The sequence below is a fragment of the Hyperolius riggenbachi genome, chromosome 8, assembly GCF_040937935.1.
Source record: "Hyperolius riggenbachi isolate aHypRig1 chromosome 8, aHypRig1.pri, whole genome shotgun sequence".
In the NCBI taxonomy this organism is placed as follows: domain Eukaryota; kingdom Metazoa; phylum Chordata; class Amphibia; order Anura; family Hyperoliidae; genus Hyperolius; species Hyperolius riggenbachi.
The window spans coordinates 71087074-71114687 of NC_090653.1; the positions used below are offsets into that span (position 1 = coordinate 71087074).

The 27614-nt window shown below is 43.7% G+C and overlaps 1 protein-coding gene across 1 annotated transcript; it reads right to left on the bottom strand.

The window, feature by feature from the left end:
* LOC137528197 (olfactomedin-4-like) lies at positions 1-26965 on the bottom strand. Its single transcript, XM_068249459.1, has 4 exons — positions 26851-26965; positions 18823-19035; positions 14197-14356; positions 1-905 (listed from the first exon to the last, which is right to left on the bottom strand). Exons 2-4 carry the CDS (start codon positions 18988-18990, stop codon positions 112-114), a joined length of 1122 nt encoding a protein of 373 aa, XP_068105560.1. The 5' UTR covers positions 18991-19035; positions 26851-26965; the 3' UTR covers positions 1-111.
* Between the last annotated feature and the right edge of the window lie 649 nt (positions 26966-27614).

The following is a 27614-nucleotide window of genomic DNA, read 5'->3' on the forward strand; positions in this document are numbered from 1 at the left end:
TACAATACATGTGTTATGCAAGTAGAACAAGTAGTTATCTGCTTATATATGTGTTTTTTTTCCTGGGATAGTATGGCTGTCCCTGCTGCTTAACCTTTAAATATTTGAATTCTACTTTGCCATAAAAGTGATATAATACATGGCTAGGAAGCCATCATTGTACATGTAGAGCATATGGTCATTCGGATTGTAAGACAGGCTGTCCATAGTCCCTGCCATCTTCTCTACTAGTATGCTCAGGGATCCCTCATTACCGGTGTTCGTGTCATACATGTAGAAGATCTCCTCCATATTTGTATTGTAGATTCTGGTAGTGTACAAGACTCCACAGGCCATAAAGGCATTGCTAACACCAGGCTTGTAGACTGAGGTAGTCCAGGTCTGCTTCACCTCCAGTGTGCTTGCATCAAGTTTGCTAATGAGAAGCCTTCCACCCAGTTTTTCAGTAGCATAGAGGACCCAAAGTCCATACTCATCAGCGGCCAAGTCAATGTCCTGATAAGATGTAGCTGCATAGGAGAAGTGGTTGTTGTAAGCAGCATTCTGGAGCACCACCTGATCTAGAACATTAGTATTTGTGTTGTATTTGCAGATATTCCTGGATTCATAGCAATTATAGTACAGTACCTTGTTGTACATGATCATTCCGCTTCCTTGCCCAGAATAGCTGGGCCTTTTCTGTATGTTGTGTTTGTAGATCAGAAGGTCGTTATACGAATTATAGAGGTATATGTAATACATTATATGTCCTTTTGTACTGAGTGGAGCAACCCAAAAAGGGCTTTGCTCAGATCCTAATTTAGAATCTTTTCCCCAACCTCCATATTTGTGCCCTGCCCCTATCAGATTCTGTTGAAGAAGATAAGGTTTGCTAATATTTGCAATGGGTCCATGGCCGCAGGTACCTGTGAAACATGAAAAGAATTTGTTAACATGCATGTAATTTTTTTTTTCATGAAGCCTGGAAATAAAGTACTGTGTAAATTGTAGAATACACCTTAATTTAGTAGTCCTAGCAAAAGGGTTCAATACTTATGGTTGGTCAATCATGACTTATAGAAATGTTCTCGTATTCTCAGAAAAAAAAGGATTTAGAGGTTATGCAGGAAAAGATTTTGTAGAAGGCAGTGATTTTTTATTTACTTTAAGTTTTTGCCTCTTTGCTTACTAGCATTGGGATAACTGATATATAAACAAGTAGTTTGTCACCTAAACTAGGACAAGCAGTGGGTCACCAATGGTCCACAGTGATTAGATGTTTAGTGCTTATCCTCCGTCTATGCTATCAATAAACTGCTAATATAATCCATCAGTGACCTGCTTATAGGACTTTTGCTTTGCTTCCAGTCTTAATATGAAGTGTTCTAATCTAGAGGGCAGGCTAGCACATTTTATTTATTAACTAGCTGATGACCCGGCGTTGCCTGGGTATGTATTTGGCTGGTGTTGGCTCCATCCACTTTTCCTAACCTTAACAAACCTTAACAAACTAACAGTCAATGATCAAGTTTGTGAGCTTTGGGGTCTTTGGCATCAAATAAAAAAAAATCATATTGGCTGTTTGTGGCTCAGACCCTCTCCAGCATTTGAACCCCAGTCGCCCAATGACCCAACTGTAGCAGGTTTGAGGCATCTGCTATTAACAGTGTAAAAACGGCAGCAATTTAAATATTCTCCTTGAAAATCAACAACTGAATTTTGATTGGCTATCATAGGCTCCACCCACTTCTCTGAATATGAATCAGTCACCCAGTGATCATCTGGGCAAAGTTTGAGAACTCTGCCATTCACAGTGTAAGAATGGTTGCAGTTTATGTTTTCCCAGTAAAATTTGTTTTTGGCTCCACCCACTTTTTTGTAACCTGGACACACAGTCACTCAGTGACCAATTATGTGAGCTTTGGGGTCCTTGACATCAATAATTTGTATTTTCCCAGTGAAATTAAACAAATCTGATTGGCTGTGGCCCGCCCCCTTTTCTGAATTTGAACCCCAGTGACCCAATGACCAACTGTACCAGGTTTGAGGCTTGTGCCATTAACAGTGCAAGAATAGCAGCAATTTCAATATTCCCCTTGAAAAACAGCAGGTGAATTTTGATTAGCTTTTTTAGGCTCAACCCACTTTTCTGCATATTAATCCCAGTCACCCAGTAACCAGCTGTGCAAAGTTAGAGAATGCTGCCATTAACCGTGAAGAAGGGCTGCAGTTTAAATTTTCCCAAGGAAATCTGTTTTTGACTCCACCCACTTTTTGTAATCTTGACACAGAATGACTAAGTTTTGAGCTTTCAGGTTCCTGGCATCAAAAGCAAAGAAATCTGATTGGCTGTTTGTGGCTCCGCCCCTTTAGTGAATTTGAACCCCAGTCACTTAATGACCGACTATAGCAGATTTGAGGCCTCTGCCAATAACAGTGTAAGAATGGCAGCAGTATCAATATTCCCCTTGAAAATCAATAGGTGAATTTTGATTGGCTGTTGTAGGCTCCACCCACTTTTCTGAATAGTAACTACCTTGAGACCGCTCCACGCCCATGGGCGTGGCCACGGCGGCAGCCCCAGGACCGCCTAATGCCGATTGGCGTCAAGTCCTGGGGCTGCAGTTTGCAGGAGATCGTGAGCAGGATGCGCGCGCATCTCCTGCTCGGGGACGGAGCTCCGCCCCCTCTTCAGTCTCCGACTGGCGATCGCTGCTAAGAAAACTGTTAGACGGTGTAAACGCCGTTTACTTACATGTACATCGCTGCGATCGGCAGCAGCGCTGTACTGGGGACAGCCGTGTGACACGGCTGTCCCCCTGGGGGACAAGAGAGTGATCAGCTCTCATAGGCAGAAGCCTATGACAGCCGATCACCAGGATTGGCCGGCTGGGGGGTGGGAGGGTTTAAAAAAAATAATAATAAAGAAATAGTAAAAAAATTATAATAAATAATAATAATAAAATAACCTAAATATTGATAAAAAAAATAAACACAGGGGGGAGATCAGACCCCACCAACAAAGAACTCTGTTGGTGGGGGGGGGGGGGAGGGGGGGGATCACTCCTCTGCTGTGTTGTGTGGCCCTGCAGCTTGGCATTAAAGCTGCAGTGGCCAATTACAGAAAAAACACCCTGGTCTTTAGGGGGGTTTAGCACTGTGGTCCTTAAGTGGTTAATCCCAGTCACCCAGTGACCAACTGTGTCAAATTTGAGAACCCTGCCATTAACAGAGTAGGAATGGCTGCAGTTTATATTTCCCATGTAAAAAGTTTGTTGTTTCTTTTCAGAATTTAAACCCCAGTCTCCCAGTGACTGACTGTACCAGATTTGAGACCTCTGTCATTAAGAGTGTATGAAGGGCAGCAATGTAAATAATCCCCTTGAAAATCAATCAATCCCAGTCACCCAGTGACCAACTGTGCCAAGTTTGAGAACCCTGCCATTAACAGTGTAAGAATGTTTGCAGTTTATATTTTCCCAAGTAAAAAATGTAGTTGTTGGCGCTGCCCACTTTTTCTAACCTTGACATACAATCACTCAATTACCAAGTTTATGAGCTTTGGGGTCCTTGGTATCAATAATTTGTTTATTCCCATTGAAATTAAACAAATCTGATTGGCTGTTTGTGGCTCCGTCCCCTTAATGAATTTGAACCCCAGTTACCCAATGACCAACTGTGTACCAGGTTTGAGGCACCTGCCATTAAGAGTATAGGAATGGCAGCAATGTAAATATTCCCCTTGAAAATCAATAGGTGAATTTGATTGGCTGTTAAAGGCTTTACCCAATTTCTTGAATATTCATCCCATTCACCAAGTGACCAGCTGGGCAAAGTTTGAGAACCCTGCCATTAAGAGTATAGGAATGGCAGCAATGTAAATATTCCCCTTGAAAATCAACAGGTGAATTTGATTGGCTGTTGTAGGCTCCACCCATTTTCCTGAATTTTAATTCCAGTCACCCAGTGACCAAAAGTGCAAAGTTTGACAACCCTGCCTTTAAGAGTGTAAGAATGGCTGCAGTTTATATTTTCCTAGTGAAATTTGTTTTTGGTTTTGCCCACTTTTTGCAACCTTAACACACAGTCACTCAATGACCAAGTTTGTGAGCTTTCAGTTTCCTGGCATCAAAAATGTGTGAAAGGAAGCAGTTTATCCACCAAGAAAATCTGATTGGCTGTTTGTGGCCCCACCACCCAGTGATCGAGTGTAGCAAGTTTGAAGCCTCTGCCATTAACAGTGTAAGAATGGCAGCAGTTTAAATATTCCCCTTAAAAATCAATAGGTGAATTTTAATTGGCTGTTGTAGGCTTCACCCACTTTCCTGAATCTTAATCTCATTCACCCAGTGACCAAGTGTGGCAAGTTTGAGAACCCTGTGATAAATAGTCTAAGAATGACTGCAGTTTACATTTTCCATAGCAAGGAAATGAGCAGCGCTACTTAAAAACAGACTAGTGCCTACCTGCAAAAGAGTGCAAGCCCCACTTGTGGGGTCGAATACACACCGAGCATACACATGACCTGTCTACCACTAGAGGAGGATGTTGGTTTCCATTAACAGCTTGCATGCAACCTATTAGGTACTCATCCCTCCCACTGCGAAGAAGTCAACCCTCCATGGGAGGGGCCTAACACTAACTAAATCCTAACCTATGTATATGCATAGCCTGGGTGCGGCTAATCAAATAAAATCGAAAATTGAAAATTGCGCAAAAGGTGGATCAGCGCAACACCAGGCCGCCTCCGAATGGCCTCCATCAGAGATGCGCTGAGCCCCCCCAGGAACTACAAACGCACCTTGAACCCAAACAGAAGCTCTGCATATACACCACCAAAAGCATGGCTGTTAAGTGGGAGCAGCTGACCAAAAACGAATTACATTAGTACATAGCAAGGAAATGAGCAGCGCTACTTAAAAACAGACTAGTGCCTACCTGCAAAAGAGTGCAAGCCCCACTTGTGGGGTCGAATACACACCGAGCATACACATGACCTGTCTACCACTAGAGGAGGATGTTGGTTTCCATTAACAGCTTGCATGCAACCTATTAAGTACTCGTCCCTCCCACTGCGAAGAAGTCAATCCTCCATGGGAGGGGCCTAACACCAACTAAATCCTAACCTACGTATATGCATAGCCTGGGTGCGGCTAATCAAATAAAATCGAAAATTGAAAATTGCGCAAAAGGTGGATCAGCGCAACACCAGGCCGCCTCTGAATGGCCTCCATCAGAGATGCGCGGAGCCCCCCCAGGAACTACAAACGCACCTTGAACCCAAACAGAAGCTCTGCATATACACCAAAAGCATGGCTGTTAAGTGGGAGCAGCTGACCAAAAATGAATTACATTAGTACATAGCAAGGAAATGAGCAGTGCTACTTAAAAACAGACTAGTGCCTACCTGCAAAAGAGTGCAAGCCCCACTTGTGGGGTCGAATACACACCGAGCATACACATGACCTGTCTACCACTAGAGGAGGATGTTGGTTTCCATTAACAGCTTGCATGCAACCTATTAAGTACTCGTCCCTCCCACTGCGAAGAAGCCAATCCTCCATGGGAGGGGCCTAACACTAACTAAATCCTAACCTATGTATATGCATAGCCTGGGTGCGGCTAATCAAATAAAATCGAACATTGAAAATTGCGCAAAAGGTGGATCAGCGCAACACCAGGCCGCCTCCGAATAGCCTCCATCAGAGATGCGCTGAGCCCCCCCAGGAACTACAAACGCACATTGAACCCAAACAGAAGCTCTGCATATACACCAAAAGCATGGCTGTTAAGTGGGAGCAGCTGACCAAAAACGAATTACATTAGTACATAGCAAGGAAATGAGCAGCGCTACTTAAAAACAGACTAGTGCCTACCTGCAAAAGAGTGCAAGCCCCACTTGTGGGGTCGAATGGAAACCAACATCCTCCTCTAGTGGTAGACAGGTCATGTGTATGCTCGGTGTGTATTCGACCCCACAAGTGGGGCTTGCACTCTTTTGCAGGTAGGCACTAGTCTGTTTTTAAGTAGCGCTGCTCATTTCCTTGCTATGTACTAATGTAATTCGTTTTTGGTCAGCTGCTTCCACTTAACAGCCATGCTTTTGGTGTATATGCAGAGCTTCTGTTTGGGTTCAAGGTGCGTTTGTAGTTCCTGGGGGGGCTCAGCGCATCTCTGATGGAGGCCATTCGGAGGCGGCCTGGTGTTGCGCCGATCCACCTTTTGCGCAGTTTACATTTTCCCATTAAAAATTAGTGGCTGAAATTTGATTGGCTGTTTTATGCTCTGCCCACTTTTCCTGGATTTTCCCGAAGTGACCAACTGTGCCAAGTGTGGGGACTCTGGCTTGAATACTGTGAGAATAGCGGCCTTTTCAATTTTTTCCATTGACTTGAATGGGTGAAATCTGATTTGCTGTTTGTAGCTCCGCCCAGGTGTGCAGGGGGGCCGCAAGACCTCCAGAACCTATCATCCCAGGTAGTAAGGGATCTGTATACCAAGTTTCGTTCAAATCGGTCAAGCCATTTTCGAGTGATCACGGCACATACACACATACACACACACGCATCCGATTTTATATATATAGATGGCAGAGGAAGAAACATCTTGAAGTCTGTGTCTTCAAACTGTAAATAGGAACTACAGATTGGAGGCTTCAGAAATTCAATTTGAGGACCTCACAGAAAGCAGAGCATTTACAATAGGTACTAGTACTAGTTCAAAGGATCAGTTTAGGAGGGGAAGAATTTAAGTTAAAATGTATCTATCCTCCTACTTCTAAAAATGATTTTTTTTTTCATTTCCCAGTTTTATTTTATGTTTAAAAACTTTAGATTTTTAGTAGATTTAAAGTGTACCAGAGCTGTAATATAAAAAAAAGAGATTTATACATACCTGGGGCTTCCTCCAGCCCCATCCGCACGGATCACTACCACGCCACCGTCCTCCGCCGTATGCAGCTTCGGGAACCGGGTCCTGTCATTGCCGTTAGTCGGCTCCAGTCTAATCTTTTTTTATATTACAGATCTGAGTCCCTTTAAGTAGATTTAATGTTTTAATTGTCTCTGCTCAATGACACAGTCCCAGAACTGTCTTCTCGGTACCTTGTCGGGAATAAAGTAAACCTCAATGATAAGCACATCACAGCCATAAAAGTTTTCCTGGCAGAATACAAATTCTGAGGGCAGGGGAGAAATTGAAAAAAGTCAATAGTTCATGTATTTTAACTCTTGGACACTTAATAGATTGCCATTGAGCAGAGAAAATAATAAAACATTTACTCTGCCTTGTAAATGTTTAAATATAAAATAAAACCATGGCATATCTAAAAAGTCATTTGTTGGAGTAGGAGGATAGATATATTTGTTTAGCTCATCATTTTATTTCCCCCTCTGGTTTACTTTAAGTTTGGCTGGATTAGCTGCATGCTTGTACCAGGTGGGGGTTTCAAACTCTAGTGATACATTAAAGCAGGACAGCAAGGCAACTGGTATTGTTTAATAGGGAATAAATATGGCATCCTCCATATCTCTCTCACTTCAGGTGTCCTTTCAAACCATAAATGGCCATGAAGATTGTAAGGCCAGCAAGTGAGAGAAAAATGAGAGAGAACATATGTTAACATCTAAACAAATTGGAGAGAAATGTATTATTAAGAGCATCTACCACTAGGTGGCATATCTTTGTTGCAGGTCTACTCTCTTCCCAGTGCATTGTAATATACTGCCGCAGCAGCATGTGTGTCTCTAAATTTAATAGTAAACAACAAAAGTTTAACCAGTTCACCCCCAAGGGTTTTTACCCTAACGGACCAGAGCAATTTTCACCTGTCAGTGTTCCTCCCTTTTATTCCCTAAAAACTTTATTACTACTTTTCGCCACCAATTAGGCTTTCTGTAGGCAGTACATTTTGCTAAGAATTTTTTTATTCTAATTGCGTTTTAACGGGAAAAATAAGAAAATAATGGGAAAAATTAATTATTTCTCAGTTTTCATCCATTATAGTTTTAAAATTAAACATTCTCCTGTGGATAAAACTGACACATTTTATTTGCCCAGTTGTCCCGATTATTAAACTGTTTAAATGATGTCCCTATCACAATGTATGGCGACAATATTTTATTTGGAAATATAGGTGTTATTTTTCAGTTTTGTTTTTTTTGTCCGGTCCATAATTACAAGCCCCTATGTAGTAAAGTAATTTTCCCTCATAAAATATAGATTTAAAAAGCTGAGGCCCTAAGGCAACTATTTATGTATTTTTTTTTTACAGATTTTTTTTTACAAGTTTTTTTTTTTTGGTGGTGGGGGGGGGGGCCTTTGGAAGTGTAAGTTATTAATTTTATAAATATTGTATATGCATGTATGTGCATGTATGTGTACTTTTACTTTTTGGCCACAAGATGGCGCAAGTGGACACTTTCCCGGTTTATAAGAAGTGTTTACTTTTTTTTTTTTTTTTTTTTTACATTTAACTAGCTGTGACTGTTTCCTGTCTTATGAATGGATATGGCCACTGATCGCGGTCACGTCCATTCATTCCAGGCATTGCGATTGGGTAGAGGACCGCTCGGTCCTCTTCCCCAATCGATGAACACGGAATCCCGACGGAAACAGCAGGAGCACATGTGCGGAGCAGCGCCGGGAACGTGCAACTTATTAAAATGTCTTGTTGCCGATAACGGGCTCAAACAGGACGTTTTAATAAGTCAGGATTCAATAAATGGTTTGTAATGATCCGCGCTGCTGTCTGCATAGGCAGACAGCTGTTTGACCATTGTTTAGGTCTGAGTGCTGCAGGAAAAGAGACATGTCTTCACTCTGTAAGTTTCAGAGTTGCTCTGCTGGTGAGGAATTTGCATACACTTGTCATGCAAATTGCTTAGCTGCTTCCTTTGATGGCTTGCAGTATAAATACCTTTTGCTCCCAGAATTCCCTGCTGGTCATGATGGTTTGTTCCTGCTAACTTGCCTGGAGTCTCAGCCCTCTGCTCATTGTTGGTTATTATTGCTAGCTTAGAGTAGATACCCTTTGGGAGTGCTCCTTGCATTCCTGTTTAGTGCAGTCAGGATAGTGTATATTTGTACTGCCTTTTCTGTCGTGTCTTGTTCTTGCGATTGCGCTGTTGCCAGCGGTTGACGGTAGCGAATCGTTCTGTCTTTCCTTTGCGATTGTCTTGTCGCCAGCGGCAGTCGTCAGGAAATCATTTTGTCTGTTGGGATCGCATTCGCCCTAGCGGCAGTGGCGGTGGTTCCTTCTGTACTCTGTCTGAGAGTGTAGACCAGAGCTGCGGTTTCCACTGGTTACTCCTTCTGTCTGTCTTGTCTGGAACGAACGCTTGCTGTAGGCTCGGTGAGGTAACCGTTTAGCAAGCGTTCACGTTCTCTATTAATTTTCGTGTTTCATTGGTTAGTTAGGGTTGGCGCGTTTTGTCTCTGTTGCGCTTTTCGTGCGGAGACCGCGCTTAGCGAGTGCGTTTGTTATTTTCCTTGGGGTTCTAATCATTGTTGTTTGCTGTGTCTTTCTCGCTACACTTGTGCTCTGTCTCTACTCGGTCTTGTGTCACTGTTGGTAATCGCCGCTCTTCCGATTGCGTTCTCACTTGGTTTCCGCTGTTGTGTGTTCACGGGTGGCGACTAGATTGGTGGACACACATACATTCGGTCTCTGTGCTCATTCTCTTTCACTGGGGGCTATCTTGCCCTGTATTGCTTCCCCTCGTACAATTCCTATCTGGCATCTGTGGTAGTGCAGAGGCTTTGTTCCTCTGCACTCCACAGCTCCATCTGCCGGTGGGAATTCCCCTCTACAGGTGCATTGCACCAAAGCTGGGTTCTGTCGTTTTATACGTTTGTGGAGGACTTCCGCAGTGTCAGCGCTGACCACGGAAATAATTCCACAATCGTTACATGGTTAATATTTTATGTAAAAAATATATTGGTTTAATAATTAATATTTGAAAATAGATAACTCAAGAGAGAGATTATTTTCCTGCAAGGTATCATCTACTAGCGGTGGCCTAACTGGAGATTATGGGGCCCCATAGCAACACTTTAATGGGGCCATCAGATGTAGACACTCTTGAGCAATGCCACCTGCCCCTACCCTATAGATATGAGTTAACTGGGCTATTTACATTCTCATGCAATCTACACTGTATATAGTCCATAGAGATGGGCCGAACATCAAACTGAAGATTCGTGAACAGCGAATGAGAATCTCTGCAAAGATTCATGAACAGACGAATCTGGCAAATCTCCGTAGACTTTAATGGGCAGGTGGATTCTAAAACCTACAGGAACTGTTTCTGGCCACAAAAGTGATGGAAAAATTGTTGAAAGGGGCTTAACACCTGGATGGCACTTTAATGGCAAAAGTCCCACCACAAATTACGTAATTTACGCAGAGTCTTGTTTTCATCTCTAAAGTGCAGAAATCACATTACATTCCTAAATTGGTGGAATAAAGTGCTTTAAAACGTCCGGCGTGTGTACATGTCCATCAGGTAATGTAAGGGTTACGCCGGCTTCACATTGACAGACCAAACGCCACGTTTAACACACCGCAGTCTGCAATCAACCACAAAGACCTTTAGTGATTACGTCAGGTGAGCATATCTTTGTTTTTACTAGTTGAAACCTCCAGGACATAAATGTTAGTCGTCTCGCAGAAATCTTTGTGTAGTGGCGTGTAGTGGCCACCTTGCTTGTGTGCAAAATCGTGGGAGTGCAGGCGATCACGTTTTCCAGCCTCTTTGGTCAGGCTGAGGTAGTTCAATGACAGTTTAGTGACCAAAAAAACACTGATTCTGCACTGAGGCCTAAAGGATTATTGAGTTATGGTCGGTGCACTGCTAGGGCCATCAGACCTGTCTCCAACAGCACTGAGGTCTTATACAAGGGCCAGTAGTGGATACTAGATACAAGTAGTGGTGTGGAGGATTATTGGGTTATGGTCAGTGCACTACTAGGACCAGCAGACCTGTCTCCAACAGCTAACTTGTGCACTGGACACAGAGCAGTAATACAATAGCAAGAAAAACAATGTAACAGCCCTAAGAAGCAGGGATGCTCATCCGGATTTCAGATATTCGGGTAACCCGGATATCCGACCATTTTCACACTATCCAGCCGGATCCGGATTCTGGATAGTTGGGCATAAATCCGGATAGCTATCTGCGGATAGTTTGACGGCCGACCCGGATATCTCCCAGATTACAAGTTTGGTGGCAAAAAGGACCAACACCACACTCACCTCTCTCATCTTGCCTTCCAGGGATTTGTAGGCTGTCAAAAGCAAGCTCACATGCATTGGCCAGGAATCGAACCCAGGTCAACTGCTTGGAAGGCAGCTATGCTCACCACTATACTACTGACAGCATTACATGCTGAAGCCGGCCTAGCATGTACCCAGGGCCGGCCCGCTCATGAGGCGGGGTGAAACGTTTGCCTCAGGCGGCAAACTTCTAGGGGCGGCGCCCGTCCGCCGAGCCGGAGGGGTAGCGGGCAGGACGGGGGTATTGGGCCTAGCGGTGGGGAGGGGGGGTCGGACCCCCCCTCCCTCGCCTGGGTCCCCCGATCTGCGCTCCCCTCCAGCTGTAATAGGAAGCTGCCGATGCCCAATAGTAAGAGGCACGGGCGGGGAGGACTCACCTTATCCGCGTTCCAGCGTGCGCTCCACTGACGTCACTTCCTGCATCGCCGTCCACTTACAATACAGTGGGCGGCGATGCAGGAAGTGACGTCAGTGGAGCGCACGCTGGAACGCGGATAAGGTGAGTCCTCCCCGCCCGTGCCTTTTACTGTTGGGCATCGGCAGCTTCCTGTTACAGCTGGAGGGGAGCGCAGATCGGGGGACCCAGGTGAGGGAAGGGGGTGGTCCGACCCCCCTCCCCACCGCTAGGCCCAATACCCCCGTCCTGCCCGCTACCCCTCCGGTTCGGCGGCCCCCCATGGGGGGGGGGGTTCGCGGCGGCGGCAATTTTTTTTATAAATTTGCCTCAGGCGGCAAAAAGTCTAGGGCCGGCCCTGCATGTACCATTGTGATATACCCAAGAGAAAAATGAGCTTGCTTATTTCCTTAATCTGCTAGATGAAGGCAGTGGGACACATGGTGAAACTGCTTACAGGATTCAATTCAAGACTTCAGAATCAGAAGGATCATGTGCCCCCCTGGATGATGCTGGTGTAACACACACAGAAAAGGACAGCAATTGGAAGTCTGGAAGATTCCAGGGCAAGGGTGGGAAGGATGAAAATCTAGGTGGCCATGCAACCCTTCCTGCTAGGGATGGCCTTGCCTTTTGTGTTCAACAGTTGTCCGAAGAGAACCCCAGATAGCCATTTAGCAGCAACTGTGTGCACAGTGTCTGTGGCACAATTGGTTAGCGCATTTGGCTGTTAACCGAAAGGTTGGTGGTTCAAGCCCACCAAGGAATTGCCTTGTGTTTTGTGAAGGGAACTAATGTACCCTTCTTAAACTTGAAGATTGTATTCCAATTTAAGCAGACTGCAGAGTGGTGCAGCAGAAGTGTGCTGGGCCCATAACCCAGAGGTTGATGGATTGAAACCATCCTCTGCTAGGCATGATTTCATTTTTGCACCTCGCTTTATCGCATGGGCAAAACGGTTTCCATAGCCCTTTAAGAGAAAGTGTAATAAAGGCCCTGGCGTAACATAGATATTACGGTAGCTAAGACTACTCTTGGGCCTTTCTTGTAGTTCAGCCTGTAATGTTAGTTGACCTGGGTTTGATTCCCGGCCAATGGTGGTATAGTGGTGAGGAGAGCTGCCTTCCAAGCAGTGGACCTGGGTTTGATTCCTGGCCAATGTATGTGAGCTTGCTTTTGACAGCCTACAAATCCCTGGAAGACAAAATCAGAGAGACAGAGTAGAGGAGGGTAGAAGGTGTTTTCGAAGGTTAAAAACGTTTTTAAAGCATTCTGAAAGGCACTTCCGGTTTGTCTATCCGGATATCTGAATAGGTCGCATATCCGCGGATAATGCGTCCAGATATCCGCGTTCACGCGGATATCTAAAAGGTCGGATTCGGATATCCGAACCAGATCCGAATATCTGGATATTCGGATCCGGATCAAATCGGATCTCAAAAAGTACTATCAGAGCATCCCTGCTAAGAAGTACTTAGCTGTTCAGAACAATGTGGTAACAGCAAGAATCTATAAATCACAGAACACAGGCCTACCTAACTCTATCTCCCTGTCAGAAGCACACTCTCCCTGATCTGCCTTGCACAGAAGCCAAATACAGACTGCAAAATGGCTTCTGTGCTGGCATAGGTGTGGGGGAGGTGCAGTCCAGGTGGGAGGCATAGCTGATTGGCTGTCATGTGTCTGATAAATCTGGGTGAAGGGTCAAAGTTGGGCTCCATTATAATGTAAAGGGGGCGGGTCAAACGTGGTGTTTGACCTGCCCCCTTTACATTTTATGTTTAATCACAACTAGATTCAGCCTAGTAGGCAGGGGCGTAGCAATAGCCATAGCAGCCATAGCAGCTGCTATGGGGCCCCGGAGCAATGGGGCTCCTCTACAGGTGAATACATGTGGTATGTATTCACCTGAGGGGGCGAACACTAACACCCGTTGTTCGCTGCAAACTATTCGCCGGGTGAATAATTCGGCCCATCTCTATTAGTCCATGGGTGCTGAGTTAAAGTGAAGGAGGAACATAGGAAGGTAACCAAGTATCATCCAGGCCACATTGCTCCGGGGCCCCATAGCAGCTGCTATGGCTATTGCTATGGCACCCCTGCCTACTAGTCTGAATCTAGTTGTGATTAAGCATAAAACTATCGTCTTTGAAGCCATAATAGAAATAATATGTTACTTTTCATATCTCCTGAACCTATTTATTTAAATAGATGAGTTGGCCAGCAAACTATAGAGGCTGTTTAAACTGTATGCAGAAGTATTTACTGTAGTTTACTGAGTTCAACCAGAAAATAAAGTACAACGCTTGCCTGCACCCTCACATATCCCTGTTGATCCAGAGGAAAGCAAAAAACCCTTACAAGGCATGGTCCAATTAGCCCCAAAAGGGGAAAAAGTCCTTCTCGACTCCAGATGGCAATCAGATAAAATCCCTGGATCAACACCACTGGGAATTACTATAAATGTTATTTTTTCTGAATACCCAATCCAAAGACACCGCATAGAGATTTTCTATAACATTGACTTGCAGATACTGCTGTGACCTACCGTAGTCTACTGGAGGAAGGGAAGGCTGGTTTGAGGTTGTTAGATTATTTTCACAGTCCTCCAGTTGTTTCTGTAGAGCTGCAGCCTCCCGTCTGGTCGCCAGAACATTGTTCTGATCATAGACCTCCAGCTGTCTCACCATAGTGGAAATCCTATAGATCTACAACACAATGTAGAAAAACTGGGGGATAATCTGTTTTGTAACATTATTCATAACCTGGGGTTCCCCTGACAGACTGGCCCCAGGCAGCAAAGTCAAAATGAACTTCCGCACACATGAGGATGCAAATCCTCATGCGAATCCATTCACAAAACTCATGCAGCAATCAATGCTGTCCCTACAACTAATTTAAATCTTTGTTACAAGAATAAAGTCTCTTTGCTTAGTCACATACACCGAGTAGAGGTAGCCCAGTGTCGTATGTGTCCTAACTCTGGCCCTGTAACATGCATAGCACAAACATACATGCATTCAGTGCATCAAAACCTATCTAAGGAATAGGAGCACATATCCTTGCCATCCTCCCTGGGACAGTTAGTGCATCTAACTAAGATTCCTGCAAGGGAACTGCTAGTACCTGCATATGTACCATGCGAACACACCAGCAAGCTGTTTGTGCTAAGATCACTAATAGGGGAAGAGGGAAAGCACTAAATAAAATCCTAGCCATAAGGATCAAATACAATAAAAGCACAGACAGGCCTGACATCCTCCCACCCCAAGCAGCATTAGGGGTCCCTGAGTTGCTGTTGAATTCAGTTGCCTCTGCCACAGGTCTCCTCCCAGCTTTATAGTGGCCCCAGCAAAGTTTGTGGCAGCAAAGCAACTCACCTGCCTCAGCTGGCTTACTCCTGCATCAGTCCACGCATTCTCATCTTTATCCTCACGGGGCGCCTTTCCTCTGTGACCCACCACATGTTATTTCGCAGTAACATGCGCCGGGTCACTGAGAAGATGTGGCCAGCGAAGATTAAGGCGGGAGCAAGGTTGGATTTGTATTTTTTTCCCCCTAAGCCTAGAACAACTTTCTTACAGCTTCTCCTCCATGTGCAGCACCCCCTCCTATTCCTTGTGCAGTCTACCCTGTATTCCATTTGCAGGATCTTCTTCTATATGCAGCAATCCCTCTTCCATGTCCAGCTGCCCTCTGGCTAGAGATGGGCCGAACCTCCGATTTTAGGTTCGCGAACCCTGTTCGCGAACTTCCGCGAAAGGTGCGGTTCGCAAAAAAGTTCGCGAACCGCAATAAACTTCAATGGGGAGGTGAACTTTGAAAGTTTAAAAAAATTCTATCAACTGGAAAAATGATAGAAAACATGTTTCAAAAGCTCTAATACCTGGAGCCACACCTAATTGAGTGAAATACACATCACTGCTGGAGGACCCGCCCACCCTCCTTCAAGCAAGGTCCTTTATACCATTTGCCTACCTACACTAATTAGTTATGGGACAGCTGCTATACACACTCTGCTAGGGAGATTTTAGTTGCCCTCCTCCCTTTCTACCCTTCTACCTATTCCCTCCTACCTCCTACCAGAGGAAGGAGGGTCTCTTCTGCCAGGGAATTATACTATTTTAAAAACCAGTATACATCATACCATAGCTGGGAATCGAACCCAGATCTCACTGTGTGGTGGACACATCACCCTAAGCACTGTACCACTACAGAAGTAAGTGAAGCTAGCCTAAAATTTAACATTTATGCTCAATGCAATAGAACCATTAGGTTGCTTAAAGGAGAACTGTAGTGAGAGGTATATGGAGGCTGCCATATTGATTTCCTTTCAAGCTATACCAGTTGCCTGGCAGCCCTGCTGATCTATTTGGCTGCAGTAGTGTGAATCACACCAGAAACAAGCATGCAGCTAATCTTGTCAGATCTTACAAAAATGTCAAACACCAGATCTGCTGCATGCTTGTTCAGGGTCTAGGGCTAAAAGTATTGGAGGCAGAGGATCTGCAGGATAGCCAGGTAACTGGTATTGCTTAAAAGGAAATCAATATGGTAGCCTCCATATACCTTTCACTACAGTTCTCCTTTAAAGGGAACCTTAACTGAGAATGATATGGATGTTTCCTGTAAACAATACCAGTTGCCTGGCAGTCCAGCTGATCTTTGTGACTGCAATAGTGGCTGAATGACACCCTGAAACAAGCATGCAGCTAATCCAGTCTGAATTCAGTCAGAGCACCTGATCTGCATGCTTGTTCAGGGGCTGTGGCTAAAAGTATTAGAGACACAGGATCAGCAGGCGATTCAGGCAACTGGTTTAAAAGGAAAAATCTATATCCTTCTCCGTTTAGGTTCCCTTTAAGGATTTGTAGCATAAAAGCCAACTCACATTGGCTGGGATTTGAACCTGGGTCTCACCGTATGGTGGACAAGCACACTAACCACTATACCAACTGAAGCTGGCCTGAAATTGCTGTCCTAAAATTTACTATTTATGCTCAATACAAGAGAAAAAGTAGACAAGACAAATAACATTTATATCACACTTTTCTCCTGGCGGACTCAAAGGACCAGAGCTGCAGCCACTAGGGCATGCTCTATAGGCAGTAGCAGTGTTAGGAAGACTTGCCTAAGGTCTCCTACTGAATAGGTGCTGGCTTACTGAACAGACAGAGCTGAGATTTGAACTCTGGTCTCCTTTGTCAGAGGCAGCGCCATTATCCATTACACCATGCAGCCACTGCTTACAGATATTTAGCCAGACATGGCCTTCTCTTTTGTGTTATTTGTCTTGTCTACTTTTTCTCTTGTATTGAGCATAAATAGTAAATTTTAGGCCAGCAATTTCAGGCCAGCTTCAGTTGGTATAGTGGTTAGTGTGCTTGTCCACCATTCAGTGAGACCCAGGTTCAAATCCCAGCCAATGTGAGTTGGCTTTTATGCTACAAATCCTTAAAGGGAACCTAAACGGAGAAGGATATGGATTTTTCCTTTTAAAATAATACCAGTTGCCTGAATCGCCTGCTGATCCTGTGTCTCTAATACTTTTAGCCACAGCCCCTGAACAAGCATGCAGATCAGGTGCTCTGACTGAAGTCAGACTGGATTAGCTGCATGCTTGTTTCAGGGTGTGATTCAGCCACTATTGCAGTCACAAAGATCAGCTGGACTGCCAGGCAACTGGTATTGTTTACAGGAAACATCCATATCATTCTCAGTTAATGTTCCCTTTAAAGGAGAACTGTAGTGAAAGGTATATGGAGGCTACCATATTGATTTCCTTTTAAGCAATACCAGTTACCTGGCTATCCTGCAGATCCTCTGCCTCCAATACTTTTAGCCCTAGACCCTGAACAAGCATGCAGCAGATCTGGTGTTTGACATTTTTGTAAGATCTGACAAGATTAGCTGCATGCTTGTTTCTGGTGTGATTCATACTACAGTGGCTGGATAGTGTACTGGTTAAGGGCTCTGCCTTTGACATGGGAGACCAGGGTTTGAATCCTGGCTAGGTCAAGTACCTATTCATTAAGGAGTTCAAGGCAAGACTCCCTAACACTGCAGGGTGGCCTCTTGAGTGCGTCCCTGTGGCTGCAGCTCTTAAGCGCTTTGAGTCCGACAGGAGAAAAGCACTATACAAATGTTTGGAATATTATTATTATTATTACTGCAGCCAAATAGATCAGCAGGGCTGCCAGGTAACTGGTATAGCTTAAAAGGAAATCAATATGGCAGCCTCCATATACCTCTCACTACAGTTCTCCTTTAAGCAACCTAATGGTTCTATTGCATTGAGCATAAATGGTACATTTTAGGCTAGCTTCACTTACTACTGTAGTGGTACAGTGCTTAGGGTGACGTGCCCACCACACAGGGAGATCTGGGTTCAATTCCCAGCTATAATATGATGTATACTGGTTTTTAAAATAGTATAATTCCCTGGCAGAAGAGACCCTCCTCCCTCCGGTAGGAGGGAGGAGGCCAATTAAAATCTCCCTAGCAGAGTGTGTAGCAGCTGTCCCATAACTAATTAGTGTAGGCAGACAACTGAGTCAAATGGTATAAAGGACCTAGCTTGAAGGGAGGGTGGGCAGGTTCTCAAGCAGTGTGTTTGACAATAACATGTCTGCTGACAGTGAAATGGAGGGTAAAAATTTTGCTCAATACAGCATTATGGGGCGAATCGAACTTCCGCAAAAGTTCGCCTGATGCAGGCGAACGCGAACCCCCAAAGTTCGCCGGCGAACCGTTCGGCCCATCTCTACCTCTGGCTAACTGCCGCCCAAGGCCCGAGACTTGGTGGCCACCCAGAAATCCGGCCCTGGGCAGAAGTGCACATACTAATAGCAGAGCACAACTGCAAGGACAGGTGAGTCGCTATGCTGATGAAAATGTCGCAGGGGCCCCCAGTACTACTATATAGCTGGAAGGAGAGCTGTAGGGGGACCAACAGTGGTCAGGGCCCTAGGGCACATGCCCAGGTTGCCCCTATGGTAGCGCTGGCCCTGTCAGCTGCTGGTTACAAATACAATTTTAATAGCTAATGTTTCATATTCAACTAATTAAATAATAAATGTGTATTTTAAACTACTTAACATAATAATTACATGCTCAGAGTGATAAGGAAATACAAGAATTGGTTAGTCATTTTTTCAAAAACCACCCTCCTCACCTCCTGGTACAGGGTCTGTATTGTTGAGCTGGATCCATTTAAGGAAGTCTTCAACTGCAGTATGAGAGCCTCCAACTCTGTTATCTGAAACCTGATGAGCTCAAAGTCCCGCTCTGTTTGGAAAAGTCCTTCCATTTCCATCACCTCTACACGTTCGGTCAGTTCCATCAACTTATCCAAGCACAAAGCCAATGTTTTGTTGCAGTTGTTAACCTTGAACAAGATTTTACTTATTAGGAAGATTTAAGAACACATTTTTCTGAATAAAGCCTGGAGGCTAAACTTGAAAACATACTACATTGCATCCTAGTGGTGGGATTTTGAGGCTGACTTTTACTCAGTTGCATTAAATCTTCTGTCTGTATATAATATGTGCTTGCAGCTTCTTAGATCTGTGCTGCGTGGGCTCTCCAGCCCGCAGCACAGATCGTGTGGCAGCCAGGGCGACCAGAATTCCCCCCTTTTTTCCCCACTAGGGGGATGTCCTGCTGGGGGGGGAATCTGATCGCTGCCGGCTATGTGTGACAAGCGCGGGGGGGTCCTCAAAGCCCCCCTCCGCAGCGATTTCCGCCCTCCCACTCCTTCCCTCTCTCCCTCTCCTTCTCGCTGTGGGCGGCACAGGACGGAGATCCGTCCTGCGCCGCCTCTGACAGGCTTCACCCTATCAAATGCCAGCGATCCCCGGCCAATCAGAGGCCGGGGATCGCCGATCTCCTTTACATCGCCGTATGATGTAAACAGCGGGGATTTCTTCCCCGCGTGTTTACATTTAGCCTGCGAGCCGCGATCGGAGGCTCACAGGCTGTTCACGGAGACACCCTCCGTAAACTGACATGGAACGGCCGCTCGAAAAACCACTAAGGACCAGCCGCCGCCTATCGGCGTTAGGCGGTCGTTAAGTGGTTAAAGGACAACTGAAGTGAGAGGTATATGGAGGCTGCCATATTTGTTTCCTTTTAACCAGTTCGCATTCAGTCGTTTTTCACTTTATGCATCCGAGCTATGTTTACCTCCCATTCACAAGCCTATAACTTTATTACTACTTATCACAATGAACTGATCTATATCTTATTTTTTACACCACCAATTAGGCTTCCTTTGGGGGGTACATTTTACTAAGAGCTACTTTACTGTAAATGCATTTTAAAAGGAAGAATAAGAAAAAAACCGGAAAAAACCATTATTTCTCACTTTTCGGCAATTATAGTTTTAAAATAATACATGCCTCCATAATTAAAACCCACGTATTGAATATGCCCATTTGTCCCGGTTATTACACCGTTTAAATTATGTCCCTATCACAATGTATGGCGACAATATTTTATTTGGAAATAAAAGTGCATTTTTTCCATTTTGCATTCATCACTATTTACAAGCTTATAATAAAAAAACAAAAACAGAAATATTTCATCTTTACATAGATATTTAAAAAGTTTAGACCCTTAGGTAAATATTTGTGTTTTTTTTTATTGTAATGGTTTTTTGTTTTTTTTTATTAAACATTTTATATGGGTATTTTTGGGAGGGTGGGATTGAAATTGTATTTTTTTTGTAACTATATGTGTATTTTTATTTTCATTTAACATTTAGATGTAGTTTACTTTTTGGCCACAAGATGGCAGCCATGGGTTTGTTTACAATGACGTCACTCTAAGCGTAACACGTACGCTTAGAGCGACGTAGGAAGCAGAAAAAGCGCAGCTTCCGAGAGAAGCTGTCGCTTTTTCTGCGGGGGAGAGGAATCAGTGATCGGGCACCATGGCCCGATTCACTGATTCATTGGCTAACAAACCGCGGGCTGGGAGCGCGCGTGCACGCGCGCGATCGGCCGCGGGAACGCGCAGGAGTGCACATGGCTTCCTGGATGTGAGTTTCACGTCCAGGAATGTCAAATAGTTAAAGAATACCAGTTGCCTGGCAGCCCTGCTGATCTATTTGGCTGCAGTAGTGTCTGAATAAGACCAGAAACAAGCATGCAGATAATCTTGCCAGATCTGACAATGTCAGAAACACCTGATCTGCTGCATGCTTGTTCAGGGTCGATGGCTAAAAGCAATAGAGGCAAAGGATCAGCAGAACTGCCAGGCAACTGGTACTTCCTAAAAGGAAATAAATATGGCAGCCTCCACATAACTCTTGCTACAGTTGTCCTTTAAGTTCTTAAAGCTACACCATGTAACTTTTGATATTCTCACCATGGGAGTAGCTATCATGGAAAAAGTAACAGTATAGTGCATTCTCTCCTAGTATATAATATCCTTGCTGAGCAGTGTTGCTTGCGGATTTTCACCAAAGTCATTTTCGCTTCGAAAATGCTATTTTCAATTTTGAGAAAATAAAAATTTGTGAAAATGCAAAAATAGTTTATTTTAGTATGGAAAATGAAAAATGCAATTAACTGTTTCTCCTCAGTTTTCTGCTAGGTGATATTTTCAATTTTGTCAATAAAGTGCCTTTTAAACCACCAGCAAGCAAGCAAGAAAATACTCAAGATAATTTTGATAGAACGTTTTCAGCAGCCTTGAAAGCTTCCTTCACTTCGGTAGCTGAGTCAAAAGGCTCATGTGGCCCCAGCACATAACAGACAGTGCTGGGCGATATCATATGAGCTTACGCTCTCATGGTTTTTGTGAACCATGTCTGCTGGATTCAGTAAGATGTGATGTCCACAGCTAATTTATACACCTTTAGGCCTTGTTCACATTATAAATTGCCAACGCTATACAAGCGCTGACTCGGCTGAGCGATTTATTGAGAATTTTTCAAAACCCTTTTCCCTGCACTTTGAGCTTAGAAAATGCTTTTGTAAGCACTTTTCTAAGCGCTTTTCTGATTGAGATTGTCAGGAAGTGAGCTCTTTGACCCAGAAAAGAATAAATACAATGTATTTATTCTTAAAAGTTCTTGGGAAATCTCTATACAACGCGATTATAGCAAAAGCGCTCAGAAAATGGTACATGTAGTGCATTTGCAATTTGAAAATCGAAACGCTTACATGTGAACACTCTCATAGGAAATCATTGCACAAGCGCTTTAAGGGCGATTTCTAAAATCGCCAGTGCTTAAAAAATCCGCAAACGCTCATAGTGTGAACAAGCCCTTACTGAACTCTAATCAGATACTATGATCCATATGCAATTCACTTTTTCTCCTGAGTTTTCTCCTTGGAGAAAAGTTTCCAACTTCTTTTTAAAATAATTTTTCATCTCTGTAACGATTGCGGAATCGTCTCCGTGGTCAGCGCACCAGACGTGCGCTGACGCGGCGGATTTCCTCCACAAGCGTATAATTGAGGACACCCAGGCTAGGTGCTATGCACCTGCAGAGGGAAATTCCTGTTGGCAGGTGGAGCTGTGGAGTGCAGAGGAACAGCTCCTCTGCCCTACCACACACGCCAGACAGGAATTGTACGAAGGGAAGAAACGCAATCGCAAGAGAAGCGATTGAGAGTGAGCACAGAGACAGATTGTGTGTGTGTGCATAAAATTAGTTGCCAACCCGCGACTGTGCACACACCACAGCAGATAAGAAGCAGGAACGCGATCGCGAGAGGTGCGATCGCCAGACGTGACACAAGGTACAGCAAGGCGGAGCACGAGAGTAGCAAAGGCACAGCAAATAATACAATAAGGAAATACGGAAAATAACAAACGCTAGCTAACCGCGAACACCGCACTCATTCGCAACAGTGCACGCGGTTATGCGCGGTCTCCACGTGATAAGCACAATAGAGACAAGCACGCCTAACTAACCATTAACAGACAAACATGAAACAGAGGACGCGAGCGCTTGCTTAACGGTTACCTCACCGAGCCTACAGCAAGCGTTTCGAATCAGACAAGACAGACACACGAAAACAGGGACAAGCGAGAGATAGGGTCCACAGCACTAGCGAAAAGTGGCTAGCGCGATCCAGGTACAGAGTAGCAGAACAGAAGGATCCCCAGCGCTAGCGAAAAGTGGCTAGCGCGATCCCAGAAGACAGAACAGAAGGATCCCCAGCGCTAGCGAAAAGTAGCTAGCGCGATCCCAGAAGACAGAACAGAAGGATCCCCAGCGCTAGGCCGCTAGCGAAAAAGTAGCTAGCGCGATCCCAGGAGACAGAGTAGCAGAACAGAAGGATCCCCAGCGCCAGCGAAAAGTGGCTAGCGCGATCCCAGAAGACAGAACAGAAGGATCCCCAGCGCTAGCGAAAAGTGGCTAGCGCGATCCCAGGAGACAGAACAGAAGGATCCCCAGCACTAGCGCTAGGGCGAGTGCGATCCAAACACACGGCAGACAGAACAGATGAGGTAGGCAGAAACAACCGCTGTTCCAACCTACACTCCAGACTCAATCAGAAGGATCCACAGCCGCTAACGCTAGGGCTTGTACGATCCAAACACAAGACAGACGGAACAGGCAAAACAGATAATACAACCTGACTGGACTAGAAGGGGAGCCTAAAGCAACCCCCAGGAATTAACTATACTAGATAGCAATGGCTGACACTCCAGCAGTGTCCATCAGGAACAGACCATGGAAGGGAAATGTCCAGCAAAGCATTCTGGGAGCAGAATGCTTTTATAGTGCCAGTCATCAAAAGAAGGCAGGTAACGGATTTGCATGACTAATGTATGCAAATCCCTCAGCAACACAAGCTGCACAACTGACAGAAGGTCTCCTTTCCAAAGTCCTGCAGCAAGCAAACCTAAACAATGGTCAAAAGGCTGCCTGCCTGCGCAGGCAGCTGAGCGGATTCTCACAATCACTTTGCAATTGAAAAAGCACTAAAACGTTGGTGAAAAATACCTCTAAAATTATTATTTTTGTGCTTGTTGGTGGTTTAGACAGCATTTTATTGACAAGGGCCCATATGCAATTCACTTTTTCTACCGAGCTTTCTCCTAGGAGATCATTTTTTTCTTCTATATAAAAAAATTTCAGCAACTGAAAAAGTATCAAAAAGTAGGTGAAAATGTACTATTGTAATTATTTTCAGTATTTTCTTGCTTGCTGTTTTTTTAAAAGGCATTTTATTGACAATTTATCAAATATCACCTGGAGATAACTAAGGAGAAAAACTTAATTGCATATGGGCCCAGGTGTAAAAATATCACCTAGGAGAAAACTCAGAAGACGTTTCACCTAGTTTTTGTTATTTTTTCATCAGAAAAGTACGAGAACCAGAATAGTATTTTATCATAAAAGTACCAAAAAGTAGTTGAAAAACTACTAGCAAAATCATTTTGTATTTTTTTGCTTACTGGTGATTTAAAATGCATTTTATTTACAACTTGTGAAAATATCACCTAGGAGAAAACTCAGGTGAAAAAGTGAATTACATATGGGCCCTTGTTATAAAACTCCTTTTAAGCCACCAGCGTCCAGCAAGCAAGAAAATACCCAAAATAATTTTTAGTTATTTTTAACCACTTGAGGACCACAGTCTTTTCACCCCATAAGGACCACAGCCTTTTTTTCCATTCAGACCACTGCAGCTTTCACGGTTTATTGCTCGCTCATACAACCTACCACCTAAATGAATTTTACCTCCTTTTCTTGTCACTAATACAGCTTTCTTTTGGTGCTATTTGATTGCTGCTGCAAGTTTTACTTTTTATTATATTCATCAAAAAAGACATGAATTTTGTCAAAAAAATGACTTTTTTACCTTTCTGTGCTGACATTTTTCAAATAAAGTAAAATTTCCTATACATTTGAGCACGAAAGTTATTCTGCTACATGTCTTTGATAAAAAAAATCCATTTAGTGTATATTTATTGGATTGGGTAAAAGTTATAGTGTTTACAAACTATGGTGCCAAAAGTGAATTTTCCCATTTTGTAGCATCTATGACTTTTCTGAGCACCTGTCATGTTTCATGAGGTGCTAAAATTCCAGGATAGTATAAATACCCCCCAAATGACTCCATTTTGGAAAGAAGACATCCCAAAGTTTTCACTTAGAGGCATGGTGAGTTCATAGAAGATTTTATTTTTTGTCACAAGTTAGTGGAAAATGACACTTTGTGACAAAAAAAAAAGTTTCCAATTCTTCTAACTTGCGACAAAAATAAAATGAAATCTGCCACGGACTCACTATGCTCCTCTCTGAATACCTTGAAGTGTCTACTTTCCAAAATGGGGTCATGTGTGGGGTGTGTTTACTGTCCTGGCATTTTGAAGGGTGCCTAATTGTAAGCACCCCTGTAAAGCCTAAAGATGCTCATTGGACTTTGGGCCCCTTAGCGCAGTTAGGCTGCAAAAAAGTACCACACATATGTTATTGCCGTACTCAGGAGAAGTAGTATAATGTGTTTTGGGGTGTATTTTTACACATATTCATGCTGGGTGGGAGAAATATCTCCGTAAATGACAATTTTTTGATTTTTTTTTTTACACACAATTGTCTATTTACAGAGATATTTCTCCCACTCAGCATGGGTATGTGTAAAAATACACCCCAAAACACATTATACTACTTCTCCTGAGTACGGCGATACCACATGTGTGGCACTTTTTTGCACCTTAACTGCGCTAAGGGGCCCAAAGTCCAATGAGTACCTTTAGGATTTCGCAGGTCATTTTGCGACATTTGGTTTCAAGACTACTCCTCACGGTTTAGGGCCCCTAAAATGCCAGGGCAGTATAGGAACCCCACAAATGACCCCATTTTAGAAAGAAGACACGCCAAGGTATTCCTTTAGGAGTATGGTGAGTTCATAGAAGATTTTATTTTTTGTCACAAGTAAGCGGAAATTGATTTTAATTGTTTTTTTTTACAAAGTGTCATTAAAATCGCCCCCAAAACTCTTGTGCAATGAATCTCTATGAGAAGGTTCATATGAGCGCGTTGCACCCGCTTTGTGGTCGGCAGAGTGGTGCCTGTACCGTTTTTGAGGCGATTCCACCTCAATGGGAGGTATAGGAAAAACGCAAAATGCTCACAAAATCGCTATGTGCAGCGATTGCGTGAGCGATTTTAGGAAAAAATACATTGTATTGGTCAGGGAGTGAATTAAAAAAATGCTCTGGAAAACTGCTTATAAAAGTGCTTTTCACAAAAAAGCAATGCCCACCAAAGTGCTGGGATTCGAAAAAAAAATTGCTTCAAAAAAAGACCAACGCGAATGCTAACGCGAGCGGAACGCAATGTCAACGAGCCCTAAGTGAAAATATTAATTGCATATGGGCCCATGTGTCTATTATACAGATTCTCTCACATCCCTAGGCATTAGTCATGTGACCTGCACTGAAATTCCAAGGATTTCTGAAAAATGCACAGTGACATTTGTAAAGTGTTCATATCAGGTTGATTTGCTTAGCATACTGTATTACAGGTATTATGTTGGTGGTTGTCCTGTACCTGTTTTCAATGATTGAAAAGCACGCATATACATACATCTTTTTACGTTAGTGTTAGCATTATCTATGATGATAGATAGTTAATAGATGACAAGTATTGATGGCTCTGTAAGGCCCCGATTACACTTAATCAGTTGCTCTCAGTTACAACTGAATGGACAACTGATTTTCAAAGTAACGTTTCCTTTGGCACAGTTCACACTTAGGGCCAGTTTCCACTTTAAAGTGATGCGAATGCGGCTACGTAGCCGCATCGCATCACTTCCGCCGCCGGCTGCATCACTTCCGCATCTCCCGATGCGGAAGTCAATGGAGGAGATGGGATGCGGCTGCGGGCGGATGCGGTCATGCGTTCCACACCGCTCCGCACAACATGCATGCAGTGGAAACCCTTCCATTGCCGTGCATGTGTTTCAGCACACCTGCGGTGCGATGCGGCTATGTAGCCGCATCGCACCGCTCCTAGTGGAAACGGGCCCTTAGTGTGTTTTAACTGAAATCTTTTTCACAATGCACTGCTATGGAGAAGAAAAAAAAAACACGTACTAACTGATTAAAGGGGCACTATGGCGAAAAATTGTAAAATTTAAAATATGTACAAACATAGAAAAATAAGAAGTATGTTTTTTTCCAGAGTAAAATGAGCCATAAATTACTTTTCTCCTATATTGCTGTCACTTACAGTAGGTAGTAGAAATCTGACAGGAGTGACAGGTTTTGGACTAGTCTATCTCTTCATAAGGGATTCTCAGCAAGGCTTTGTAAAGATATTCCCTAAAAATGATTTAAACAATGATGCTGACCAGCTTCCCTGCTCACTACACAGTTTTTTGGCAGTTGGACAGAGCAACTGCCATTCACTAAGTGCTTTTGAAAATAAATAAATCCCTGAGAATCCCCTAAAGATGGAGTAGCCCAAAACCTGTCACTTCTGTCAGATTTCTACTACCTACTGTAAGTGACAGCAAGATAGGAGAAAAGTAAATTTTGGCTCATTTTACTCTGGAAAAAACATACTTCTTATTTGTATACGTTTTCACATATTTTAAATTTTACAATTTTTCGCCATAGTGCCCCTTTAAGTGTAAACGGGGCCTAAGAGTGCAGCATTATGCACCGTACCTTAACACTTTCCTCCTTGACACTGATGGTCACGTTATGGCTGGCTTTCTCCAGGAAGTGCAGTTGATCTGTTGGGAAGGTAGGATTGGTGAGGTTGGTGAAGCAATGACAGAACTCGTACTCATCCAGAGATTCAACTAAGCTCCCAGTCTGTTGGGGGACAGCAATTTTATATAAGTTTCTTCATAATGAGGAATAAGGTTTGAAACTTAAAAAGGAGAGCATCATCCTGTGTTTTATAACATGTGTTTAACATATTTATTTAAAAAATAAATAACGGCAATAATAATAATAATAATACATTGCAAAATGTAGTGTATATGT

What these genes read in the sequence shown, in the direction of transcription:
- LOC137528197 (XM_068249459.1), bottom strand. Translation starts at nt 18,990, where the DNA reads ATGGAACTGACCGAACGTGTAGAGGTGATGGAAATGGAAGGACTTTTC. An exon ending in TACAGACCCTGTACCAGGAG is followed by an intron (nt 14,357 to 18,822) that starts GTGAGGAGGGTG and finishes ATTGTGTTGTAG; the next exon opens with ATCTATAGGATTTCCACTAT. An exon ending in CCTTCCTCCAGTAGACTACG is followed by an intron (nt 906 to 14,196) that starts GTAGGTCACAGC and finishes CATGTTTCACAG; the next exon opens with GTACCTGCGGCCATGGACCC.